General features: G+C 34.8%; 1 protein-coding gene across 1 annotated transcript in view; it reads left to right on the top strand.

Moving 5' to 3' along the window:
- The window catches only part of LOC145245674 (zonadhesin-like), a 248,332-nt gene that overhangs the window by 133,782 nt on the left and 100,877 nt on the right, over positions 1 to 13,673 (top strand). Inside the window, exons 22-23 of the mRNA XM_080107232.1 lie at positions 1,066 to 1,307; positions 5,713 to 6,020. Of these exons, the coding sequence (XP_079963358.1) occupies positions 1,066 to 1,307; positions 5,713 to 6,020 (550 nt within the window). The remainder of the gene's footprint in view (positions 1 to 1,065; positions 1,308 to 5,712; positions 6,021 to 13,673) is intronic.

Here is a 13,673-nt window from a genome sequence, read left to right as displayed (position 1 = left end):
TAATAATATTTTTTTACTTTTTTTTTTACATGGTAGTCACCACTTATCAAGGCCCGGAAGCCACTCGAGGATAAAGGTTATTGCATGTACAGTAATCAATGGGATAGTTTCGTAGTAATCGTTCGTAATGGAGATTTGATAAAGTGTCTTACTTAAGGGGGCGGTTTATCAGGAATTTGTTTATGTTGGACTCGAAGACATCCAAGTTGTAGTCAGGTGGGAAACAGGCAAACGGAACAGAGTTCCACAGGCGTGCATTTCTAAGAAAGAAGCTTTGTTTATGGAATCTGTGTTTTGATTTAGGCACAGATAAAGAGTGGGGAAAATTATTGACAGTGGTTTCAAATAGACGGGTGTTTTTCGTGAAAGATTGGCGAGAGGTACCAGAGATTGGAGCTCAGACGAGCACCTGCCATGGTAGTAACGATAAAACAAAGACAGCCTCGCAACGTCTCTTCTGTGGGAGAGAGGTTGCAGGGAAGAGAAAAGGGCATCCCTCACTGAGCTACGAAGTCTATTTTGTACTCTGTCAAGGAAGGATAGACTGTTTTTAGCAGCTCATACCCAGATGTGACAGCAGTACTCCATCCTTGGACGTACTTGGCTTTTATATAGATAGAGAATTGCATCAGTAATGAGATATCTACTGAAGAGGTAGAAGGATCCCACCATTCTTTTCCATTTCCTCGGGCAACGCCAAGAAACTGGTCCTGCTAGTATGTTACAAAACGAGATGATAATACGACAAATTTAGACAGAATTGTTTCTCCACTGATGATTGGTTATTACCTGAAAGGACCTTTGGAATAAGTATCATCCTCTGTTGAAAAAAAAAATTATGTCGATAAATAAATAAATATAAATAAAAAAAATAATGTATAAAAAAAAATTATTGAATTATTTATCATTCATTTATTTATTTATTTGCTCATAACGACTGTACATTCCTGCATTTTAAGCCTTCAAAAATACCTCGAATCGGTCGTGTCTTTTTTTTTCTTTAGATTTAAAATGCAATCTAAAAGGGAATGATTTACTAAGTAATTTTTTTTTTCATTTATGAAGCTCAAGAAAGATGCACGTGCATTGGTGCCGGTGACCCCCATTATAAAACATACGATAACCAATGGATCCACTTTATGGGGATTTGCAAATATACTTTGACACAAAGTACCGTCAGCCCAAAATTTGCTGTTGAAGTCAAGAACGAACACCGGTATAAAAATAAGAAAGTCTCCTATATTCGAATGGTTGAATTGAAGATAGGATTTTTTACACTCAGATTAGGACCTGGCCGTAAAGTACTGGTAAGTATCTGACAATCAGCAAAATCCCACCCCTACACAGTAGAAATCCCCAGATGTCAGAAAGTCGTCTACTCTAATAGTTTCTGCCCTAGAACTTCTAGACTTTGCAATTCCCTTCCGCTTTCCTGCTTCCCTCGCTGTACTGACATGCAGAAGTCCAAGTGTAATGCAAACAGATATCTTGCTGCTCAACTCCCTACATAGTATTCCTGCAGTTTATGTCTCAGATAGTAGCCGTTTACATCAAAGTGGCGCTGTGCTTTCCTTGGGGGTTAAAATACAATAAAAAAATGAAAACACTTTTAAAAAATTGCATAAAAACGCAATAAGCATAAGCTTTAAACGATCATATATATATATAAATTGATCAAAACAAATTATATTAATCTATCTCTGACGATGAATCTAGAAGGATTGGAAAGTACTCGGACTTACGATAAATATGGCGATTACATCAGCCAATTCCTGCCAAAAGTGAAGACCGTTATTTGGAAGTTGGAAAGGATCAAAAACAGAATTAATTGAGAAAAAACAATTTAATTTAATGAAATATGTTTAAGAGAAAAAATGCTGCCTAAATATTCACGCACACACACACACACACACACACACACACATATATATACATATATACTATATGCACGTTTCATTAAATAGCACAGATAACTCTTGCTTGTTTTTCTTGTAATCCTCCTTTTTTCTTTGTCGGACCATTTTTCGAACGTTTTTTCCGAGTGAAAAAATAAATTTCCCGTCATCGCGAACGTTTTCGACCTCCATTGGTCATCCTCAGGCGAGTAGTAAAAAAAAAATGAAATTGAAAAATGAAAATAGCGAGATGAAATTAAAAGACGATTAAAAGATGATTAAAAGACGATTAAAATCGCTTAAAATCATTAAAATACTCAAAAGTATTTGAGCGTGCCCTCCGTTTCGTTTTGTAGTCTGGTTAATCGTTGTTTTTTTAATGTGGATTAACAATGCCTCAAAGATCGGGAGGCCCACCTCGCAATAATGAGACAGTTAAAATGACCGTGTTATTTATTAATATGTCTCTAAACTCATTTTTAGGGGTGTGGTGTGCTATGAGGTGCTGATAGATTGAACTATTCGGGGAAGACAGGTGACATGTTAAACGACGGGAGATGCTGGTTCGAGTCATGCCAATGTACGAATTATTCTTGGAGACGCATTCTCCTATGGGACATTTAAAGATGTACACGACATTTTTAATTTCAGCATACTGCCATCGGATGTAGGGTTATTTTTTATTAGTAATTGGCTAGTTTTAATTTTTTTGTAATAAATAATAAATCTTATTTTATAGTTTTTTCTGTGATTACGACATGTTTGTGTGCAATATCTTTTATTATTTTTTCGTCTAATTTGTAATTCCCATGCATCTGGTTACAATAATATATGATCGCTGCTATCGTGATTATTATTATTCTTATTATTAATGGTAGTTAAAAAGTGTCTAATCTGCTGGTCAACTATGTAGTTTGGGAAGCCGTTATTAATTAAAGTTTGTTTTACGTTCGAAAGTGATTTATAGAATATTTCGTTAGTGGAAGAATTGCGTTTAGTTCTGTAGATGAGATTTTTTTACGACGGTTATTTTGTATCTATCAGGGCATTCGCTTTTGTAATTAAGAAGACATGATTCCTTATTGGTAGGTTTTTTGTAGGGGTGAGTAGTAAATTTATCGGTGTCGACTTTTATTTCTATATCGAGGAATGAGATACTATTGTTTATATTTGTTTCGTGTGTGAAATTTAGTATGGAATTATTTTTAAAAGCGTTTTAATGTTTATTAATTCGTCTAGATTTTACGTTAATAAGAGTATATCATCTATGTACCTGACGTAGATATATGGTTTTGCTATTATATTGAAAACTTTGGTTTCTAGGTTGGTCATGTAGAATTCGGAAAACAATGGGCCTAGAGCAGAATCCACTGAAACACCGTCGACCTTGATATAAAGGTTGCCATTGGGGCCGTAGAAGGGGACTTTTGTGGTACAGGAAATCAATAGTTTTCGTAGTGTACCGGGGTTAATTTTAAGTGCGGGAAGAGTGGGATAAAAGTATATATATTGTTAATTATTATTTCTATAGTTTCTTGTACAGGGGCATTAGTAAAGAGGTTTTCAACGTCAAGTGACGATAGGAGTTCATTTTTGGGTTTTACTGACTGTAGTATGTCTAATACATCTTCGGAGGAATTAACTCTATAACTAGGAGGTAAATATAGAATAATTAATTTATGAAGAGTTTTTACGAGTTTATGAACCGGTGTTCGTATTTGTGAAACGATGGGGTGAAGAGGGTAATTTTCTTTATGTATTTTTACGTTTCCATAAATATAACCTGGTCTATATTCACCTATTATTTTATTTAATTTAATAGAGTCAATGTGTGATTTGTTGGCTGTAATTAATTTATTAATTTTTGTTTTTAGTTGTTCGGTGGGAGTTCTATTTATTTTTTGAGTTTTGATGTGTCGGATAGAGTTTCCTCTAATTTGTTTGTGTACAGTTCAGTGGGCATTATGATGAATATGTTGGGTTTGTCGGCCCGTTTGATGGTTATATCTGGGTTGTTTTTTAGTTCACTGGCGGCTATTCTAAGATTTTTGGTCAATAATTGTGCTTTAGAAGTATTGTTTCGTTTTTTTATAGCTTCGGCTTTTAGGAGATATCTAATGTTTGGGTGTACTTAATTTTCTTTTCGTCTGATAATTTTATAATCTGTCGTCTTTTCATTTCATCTCGCTACTTTTATTTTTCAATTTCATTTTTTTATTTTTTTACTACTCGCCTGAGGATGACCAATGGAGGTCGAAAACGTTTCATGGGAAATTTCTTTTTTCACTCGGAAAAAACGTTCGGAAAATGGCCCGACAAAGAGAAAAGGAGGATTACAAGAAAAACAAGCAAGAGTTGTCTGTGCTATTTAATGAAACGTGCATAAAAGAAAAAATGCTGCCTAAATATACTAATATATATATATATATATATATATATATATATATATATATATATATATATATATATATATATATAAAATATATATGGCGATTAAGCTATACTGAATATTCGGCGTTTCATCCACTCTAGGAGTCGTCAGGCTTATGCGCATAAGCCTGACGAATCTTAGAGTGGATGAAACGCCGAATATTCAGTGTAGCTTAATCGCCATATATATTTTATAAATTACTAACTAGCTCTGCCTACATATTGAGCACTTTTGAAGTAAATACTTAAAGTTTACGCATAAATCTATACTTTCGTATATTAATTTCATGTGAGTAAATGAAGTAGTTATATATATATATATATATATATATATATATATATATATATATATATATATATATATATATATATATATATTGCTGATCAAAAATTTAAGACCACTTAAAAATCTTTAGAAAGAAATCCCTTTTTTAAGGATAGATTTTAAACTCTTCCGACTTAAGGTTACTAATACTACAATCTAAAAGGTTATGGAAACAAAAACGTACATTCAAAAAATTTTATTTAAAAATTTACATTTTTATTAAATTAGGCTTTTTACACATGATCAAAATTATAAGACCCAGGGTATAAATTGTTAGATTTATGGTAATTCTAATGTTTTTAGTTCAGTTAGAGATTAGCAATCACTGTGTAAAGGTGTTACCATGCCGAAAGCATGAAAACTAACCGTAGTTGAGCGCTCTCGAATTCTAGGATTCCATAAGCAAGGTTTGTTACAGTGAGCGATAGCATCTGGAAATCTTTACTGTGTAGGGGTGGGATTTTGCTGTTTTTTGAGTTTGTCGGGGGTATTTACGCTGAAGGTGTACAAGGGGTTGTAGTTCGTCGGAGAATCTACCATTAAAATACTTGTAAAACAGGCAGAAGGGCGCAACATTTCATCGACGAGAGAGCGATTGAAGCATAGCTGATAGCTTTTGAACCCTGTCCAGGAGTGAGTGACTAGTAGCAGATGCCCCAGCCCAAATGTGACAACAATACTCCATACATCGGCGAATGGTGGCCTTGTAAAAGTACAGAATACTTCCAGGCGTAAGTAACTTTCTAGCATGGTAGAGAGAGCCCACCCTCATCGCAGCAGCAGCGGCGGCAATGCCCTTGATATATCTGTTCCCTGTGAACGTAAACCAATAAGTTCGAGCGAAATATTTTTAGGTAATGTATCATGAGCCAAAGCTGTTGGTTTCTTGTTGGTCTTGGCAGCATGGAATGTTGCCGTACATTTTTGTCCCCATTCCAATACAAACTATTCATTTTGTTCTTTTATTTTTTAGCTTTAAATGTTTATTTTATGAAAACAATTTTATAATAAGCTTTGTTTGATCTGGTTTCTAATGCTGCATGAATTTTCTTTCTTCACCAGGTAAACGGAGTTTACGTACCTTTGCCATACAGAAATTTAGGGCTCTCTATTACTTGCTCTGGTTTCTGGATTACTGTCCAGATAGCATGGGGTCTAATAGTGAAGTTTGACTCTAAAAGCCGAGTTAAAGTGTCTGTACCGAAAGCTATACTTGGCGGCAATCTGACTGGAATCTGCGGTGACTGCGACGGGGAAAAGAATGATTATCGAACTAAAGAAGGAGTTGATGTATCAGGAGATAAAAATAAATATTCAAAGATTGGAACAAGTTATCTTGTACCGGATGACAGCGACAAACCTACAAAGAAGTAAGGATAATCTTTTTATGTTTTTACCATGAAGTAATCTTTTTTTATTTTTTTATTTTTATTATTGTCTGGTTTGATTATTTTATTATCTTCTTGTCATCATTTGAGCCAGTTTCCATCACGGAGACAATCACCAATTAACGTTGAGTTTCTTTAAAGAAGTAACAAGCTGGCCCGTGGCCGGGCATTACCTGAAAAAGAGTTTCTTTATAGAAATAACTAGTTGACCTGTGGTTGGGCGTAACCTGAAAAAGAGTTTCTTTAGAGAAATAACTAGCTGATCTGTGGCCGGGCGTTACCTGGAAGAGAGTTTCTTTATAGAAATAACTAGCTGATCTGTCGCCAGGCGTTACCTGGAAAAGAGTTTCTTTATAGAAATAACTAGTTTACCTATGGCCGAGTGTTACCCAAAAGAGAGTTTCTTTATTGAAATAACTAGCTGACCTGTGGCCGACTGTTACCCGAAAGAGAGTTTCTTTAGAAAAATAACTAGCTGGCCTGTGGCCGAGTGTTACCCGGAAGAGAGTTTCTTTAGAAAAATAACTAGCTGACCTGTGGCCGAGTGTTACCCGGAAGAGAGTTTCTTTAGAAAAATAACTAGCTGACCTGTGGCCGAGTGTTACCCGGAAGAGAGTTTCTTTAGAAAAATAACTAGCTGACCTGTGGCCGAGTGTTACCCGGAAGAGAGTTTCTTTAGAAAAATAACTAGCTGACCTGTGGCCGAGTGTTACCCGGAAGAGAGTTTCTTTAGAAAAATAACTAGCTGACCTGTGGCCGAGTGTTACCCGGAAGAGAGTTTCTTTAGAAAAATAACTAGCTGACCTGTGGCCGAGTGTTACCCGGAAGAGAGTTTCTTTAGAAAAATAACTAGCTGACCTGTGGCCGAGTGTTACCCGGAAGAGAGTTTCTTTAGAAAAATAACTAGCTGACCTGTGGCCGAGTGTTACCCGGAAGAGAGTTTCTTTAGAAAAATAACTAGCTGACGTGTGGCCGAGTGTTACCCGGAAGAGAGTTTCTTTAGAAAAATAACTAGCTGACCTGTGGCCGAGTGTTACCCGGAAGAGAGTTTCTTTAGAAAAATAACTAGCTGACCTGTGGCCGAGTGTTACCCGGAAGAGAGTTTCTTTAGAAAAATAACTAGCTGACCTGTGGCCGAGTGTTACCCGGAAGAGAGTTTCTTTAGAAAAATAACTAGCTGACCTGTGGCCGAGTGTCAACCGGAAGAGAGTTTCTTTAGAAAAATAACTAGCTGACCTGTGGCCGGGCATTACCCGGAAGAGAGTTTCTTTATAGAAATAACTAGCTGACCTGTGGCCGAGTGTTACCCGGAAGAGAGTTTCTTTAGAAAAATAACTAGCTGTCCTGTGGCCGACTGTTACCCGAAAGAGAGTTTCTTTATTGAAATAACTAGCTGACCTGTGGCCGAGTGTTACCCGGAAGAGAGTTTCTTTAGAAAAATAACTAGCTGACCTGTGGCCGAGTGTTACCCGGAAGAGAGTTTCTTTAGAAAAATAACTAGCTGACCTGTGGCCGGGCATTACCTGGAAGAGAGTTTCTTTATAGAAATAACTAGTTAAAGTAATCCTTTGGATTTTTGTTGCTGTTTAGTTTTATTATTTCATAATCTTCTCATCGCAAGAACAATCATTATTTTTTAGATCATTACAGTTTTTCACTCCAAACAAGGTGCAGTGCTACTTTGGCGTAGGGGCTATTATCAGGGATATAAGTTGCATGGATACTATGTAGGGAGTTGAGCAACAAGATGTCTGTTTACATTACACTTGAATTTTTGTACGTCAGTACAGTTGGGAAAGCAGGAGTCTGGAAGGGAGTTTCAAAGTCTATTAGATCTGGGCAAGAAACTATTAGAGTAGAAGGCTCTCTAATGTGTAGGCCTGGACTGTGCTTCTTGTCGGGTTTGTAGGGGGTATTTACGTCGAGGGGGTGCAAGGGCTTTAGTTCATCAGAGAATCCACTTTTAAAATACTTGTAAAACAGGTAGAAGGATGCAACATTTCGTCAATAGGACAAAGGCTGAAGCCTAGATTACTATTCAGGACCTATCAGGTTGGCGACTATCTTTTGAACTCTGTTCAGGAGCAAGAGACTAGTAGTAGATGCACCAACCTAAATGTGACAACAATACTCCATACATGGGCGAATTGTTGCCTTGTAGAGGTATAGGCTACTTTTTTTTTCTTTTTTTTTCTTTTTTTTTCTTTTTTTTTTACATAGGCGTCACCACTTATCAAGGCCGATCGGCCACTCAAGGATAAGGGTTAAAGAGTGTAGAGTAGTCAAAAGGACAATATAGTAATCAATAGTAATGGAAGTTCGGTAAATTTGTTAACTCAAGTGGAACGGCTCATCAGAAACTTGTTCACGTTGGACAACCATATTATAGACAGCTGGAAGGCAGGAAATCGGAAGACAACTTTCAAGTATTAGTAACTTTTTAACATGATAGAGAGAGCCCACCTCCTTTGCAGCGGCTCTTGCAATACTCTCAATGTATCTATTCCAACTCATGTTTCCTGTGAACGTTAAGCCAAGGAGTTTGAAAGAAGTACTTTCAAGTTATGTATCTTTAGCCATAGGTATTGGTGGTTGAGAAAGTTTCTTGTAATTCTTGAAGGAAATAAGCTTAGTCTTGTCAGCATTGAATGTGTACATCCATTTTTGTCCCCATTCCACTACAGATTGGCTCCGAACAAAGATGGTGAATGCTTCATTTACTTGTATCAGGCTTTTTCAGGATTAACCATGTAGAAGTTGAAAATTGGCATTTTTGACAGTCCTCAGATCTGGCAACTCATCAGAGATCAGAGTTCAAAAACTCAATGAATGAAATGGAACTGGAAGCGTAGAAGGCATTTGTTTTTTTAGTGAAGAATTTTCTTGGCAACAATAAGGCTAGAAACTATGCAGAACTTGTCAAAAAACTGTTTTCAGAATCGTAGGCTCACAATGATCATCAAGATGCGCTATGTAGTTTCACATATGGATCGGTTTCCTGAGAACCTGGGTTTAATTATTGAAAGCCAGGGGGAGAGATCCAATCAAGACCTGAAAGAAATGGAGAACAGGTATTAAGGTTTCTGGGATGCAGTCAAGATGGCTGACTAATGTTGGAATCTGAAGAGAGACCTCGGTGCCGCAGGAGTTTGAAGAAACAGAAATGCAAGCCCTATGAACAATTATGAAGAAACATGCAATTTACGTGTATTCATCTTTATTAAAGCATACTATTCAGTTTACAGTAATCAATGTTTCTATCAGGTAATCAAACGTTGTTGACATTTTTTTTCTCTTATAAATATATTTAGGATGATATGTGTTGACAAAAATCAGCTGATGATGCCACAAAAATGTAATCGATTTTGGCATAAGATGTGATTTTCTTTTTAATCAACTTAGTACAAAAATGTAACCTGAAAGAGAGAAATATATTCTATTTTTAGTCACGTGCAAGTGACTATAAGTCACTCCGTCAGTCTGTCGGTCGGTCTGTCTGTAAAACTTTTGTGCTTGGCCTTTTTGGTTAAGATCAAAGGTCTGCTGTTAGTAGATGCTCTTCTTAGCTTTTTAAGCATTTCTTGGCCTTTTGGCCAAGTTTATTTAGTTCTGGAGTGACAAGGATGATGAACGACCCCGACAATCCCCCCTTTTGAGTTGGCCATGTGCCTAAGCTTTTTTGTTCATTGTTGATTTTCAATGTATTTTTAACATGAATAAAGGATTTAATATCTCAAAGTGTAGTATCTGTTCCGGCAGATACAGCAAGCAAAGACCATATGTGGGGGCAACCCCACATATAAGACCTTGGTCAATGTAGGGGCAACCCTTCATACCAATTGTCACTATCCAGCTCCCCTACTCCCCGGGGAGTTGGTCCCCATTTCCCCTTTACTCCTCACATTAAAAATCGGTCTTGTGCCTAATTTGCTCGGTGGGGAAGCAAATAAATACCCTTTTCTTTGCCTTTTTGGCCAAGATCAAAGTGTAGTATATTTTCTTACTACACGCTGTACTTATGTTTGTAACTTTGTAATATAAAGTGGGGGATCACTTTTCTGTATCAATTTAATGTAAAATGATCACCCACTTTACAACCAGTCAGTCTCAAAGCCACTCAAGTCATTCTCCAGATCATTCAAGTTTTTTTTTGAAAGATTCCAATTATTTTTTAAGCATTCAAGTCATTCTTAAGGTAATTCAATTCATTCTTAAGTTCATTAAAGTCATTCTAAGTCATTTACTTTTTATTTATTTAAGTCATTTCAGCCCATTTTTCGGTCATTTTAGTTTATCTTTAAGAATTTCATGTCAATCCTACATGCACGCATTCATTCATTGCACGAGAGCATGCGACTAATGGCTATCGGCCTTGTTTGATTCAGTTGTAAAAATCTAGGCAACATTCAAAAAGTAAAAAATTGTTACCCAGTGTTATGTTAACATCGTAAAACAGTTTATTTATGTTAATAAAGAAATATTTTTCTAATCTATATTTTTAAAAAATAACCTGGATCTTGGAAAAATACAAATCGATATTTATTCAATCTACTTTGCTTTTTTTTTCTTTTGCTTTTTTTTTCTTTTATTTTTCTGCTTTTTTTTCTTTCTTTTTTTTTCTTTTTGTTTTTTTGCTTTTTTTGCTTTTTTTGTTTTTTGTTTTGTTTTTGCTTTTTTGTTTTTTTTGCTTTTTTTTGTTTTTTTTTGCGTTTTTTGCGTTTTTTGCTTTTTTTGCTTGTTTTGTTTGTTTTTTTTTTGCTTTTTTTTTGTTTTTTTTTTGTTTTTTACTCTTCTTCAATCTAAATAAGGCATATTGGCATTTTAACGTAAGGGAGATTCGTAGTACAGCGGTGGAAGGATTAAACAATGAGGGAATTCCAAAGTCTAACAGTTCAAAAGAAGAAGCTATTAGTGTAGAAGGCTTTCTAACATCTACGGTCTCAACAGTGAAGCGGAGATTTTGCTGCTTGACAGGTTTGTCTGGGAGTATGTGCTACGTTGGGAGAGGGAGTACAAATTAACTGAATTCATCAGAGCACACTCCATTAAGTACTTCTAAAGCAAGCACGAGGATACAGCAATGCAGCGATGGGACAGAGGTTTGAGCTGAGATGATAGTGTGGAACCTATTAGATTGGAGATTTTTAGATCCTGTCTAAGAAGAAGAGACTAGTGGTAAATGTGCCAGTATATGCATGCATGTATGTGTGTGTGTGTGTGTGTGTGTGTGTGTGTGTGTGTGTGTGTGTGTGTGTGTGTGTGTGTGTGTTTGTATAGAAAGACACATAAATTGATGTAGAGATAAATTGATTTCCGTTATTTCCTGCTTAGTTGTTCTATGCTTGCCTTTTCTAATTTCTATTTTAAAGGTATATTAGTAATTTGACCTGCACTGAATCTATCCGAAATAATTCTTGTAATATGACAAGACGAAAAAAATGTGACAGAGCACATCCCATTACAGTACTTATAAAACAAGGATGTAGCAATGCGGCGATGGGACAGAGGTTCGAGCTTAGTTCATTGTAAGGAGAGACTACTGGAAGATGCATTATTTTTTTAATAAGGAATAAGTTGGGATGAAATAATAAGTTTATATTTTTTAAAAGTTGCAATTAATAAGAAAGTTGGAATGAAATAATAAGTTTATATTTTTTAAAATTGCAATTAATAAGAAAGTTGGAATGAAATAATAAGTTTATATTTTTTAAAAATTGCAATTAATAAGAAAGTTGGAATGAAATAATAAGTTTATATTTTTTAAAATTGCAATTAATAAGAAAGTTGGAATGAAATAATAAGTTTATATTTTTTAAAAGTTGCAATTAATAAGAAAGTTGGAATGAAATAATAAGTTTATATTTTTTAAAAGTTGCAATTAATAAGAAAGTTGGAATGAAATAATAAGTTTATATTTTTTAAAAGTTGCAATTAATAAGAAAGTTGGAATGAAATAATAAGTTTATATTTTTTAAAGTTGAAATTAATAAGAAACTTGGAATGAAATAATAAGTTTATATTTTTAAAAGTTGCAATTAATAAGAAAGTTGGAATGAAATAATAAGTTTATATTTTTAAAAGTTGCAATTAATAAGAAAGTTGGAATGAAATAATAAGTTTATATTTTTTAAAATTGCAATTAATAAGAAAGTTGGAATGAAATAATAAGTTCATATTTTTTAAAAGTTGCAATTAATAAGAAACTTGGAATGAAATAATAAGTTTATATTTTTTAAAAGTTGCAATTAATAAGAAAGTTGGAATGAAATAATAAGTTTATATTTTTAAAAGTTGCAATTAATAAGAAAGTTGGAATGAAATAATAAGTTTATATTTTTAAAAGTTGCAATTAATAAGAAACTTGGAATGAAATAATAAGTTTATATTTTTTAAAATTGCAATTAATAAGAAAGTTGGAATGAAATAATAAGTTCATATTTTTTAAAAGTTGCAATTAATAAGAAAGTTGGAATGAAATAATAAGTTTATATTTTTAAAAGTTGCAATTAATAAGAAAGTTGGAATGAAATAATAAGTTTATATTTTTAAAAGTTGCAATGTTTCCTTTTGAAATGTTTGGCAAAAAATAACTTTATTGCCGCCTGATTTATAGTAACGCTAAAATGTCAACTATTATGTTCTAAATAAATACGTTTTTATATGAACATCTATTCTGCGAATATTATGAATCCGTTTGAAAGAATTGAAATAAAATGTCGCAGATAATTTAACTATTTCATATAAGCTATACTGTTGACAGAACTAACATACTGGCATAGCATACTAGAAGGATACTCACATCTGAGAGTATCCCGTATGCAAAGCCACGATTCGCCTATGCATTGAATATTGCTGTCACATCTGGATTGGTGTGTCTGCCATTAGTCTCTCGCTCCTAGATAGGGTTCAAATATGACCTGATTGAAGTAAGAGAGCGTTTTGCTCCCCATTCTGGGGGATTAGACTTCCCTGAGGCTTTAGGAGGATCGGATACCTATGCTGAGATAGCTTTAATAGATTCCAGTAACGGCGGATATTCCAAGACTTGAGTTGAAATATATAGATATATTTTGCTTTATTGTTTGAAAATCGGAGATATATTGTTCTTTGAGAAGTGGACAACAGGAAACGTGAGAATGTTAGAATAATCGACTGTACTTGTCGACCTAGAAGATCCTTCAGATTATGGCTGTATGAATGATGGGACGTGACCTTTTGAGGTCATGGGAATTGAATGTTGATTTTAGCCCCCAGATTTCAAAACTCTCGACTATAAGTCGAGGTGCACACATGCAATCCGCACCTGCGTGTCGTAATTTGATTGGCTTAGGAGACTTTCCACTCCGACACCCCACCCACTATATAATGTTAACCCACTCGAAGATTAAGCAGATTCCCGTTTGATTCCAAGGAGCACAGATTGTGTGGAAACTCGCCGTTCCCTGGAGACGTGATGAACACACCCCTCCTTCGATCCGTCTGAGTGCTGTCTCCGAAGAGAAGAGAGATTTGAGACTTTTAAAACTTACTAAGAACTGAACAATATATTTGTCCAAAGTCTGTAATATATTCGTGAATTTAAATTTAGTAGAATAGAATTTCTATTGTTTGTTTTTCTGTCTGGCATATGCGACT

Source organism: Euprymna scolopes, chromosome 23 (genome assembly GCF_053919585.1).
Source record: "Euprymna scolopes isolate OS-2025 chromosome 23, ASM5391958v1, whole genome shotgun sequence".
Classification (NCBI taxonomy): Eukaryota; Metazoa; Mollusca; class Cephalopoda; order Sepiida; family Sepiolidae; genus Euprymna; species Euprymna scolopes.
Note: the sequence above shows the minus strand (reverse complement) of the source record. Positions and strands in the feature narration are given on the sequence as shown.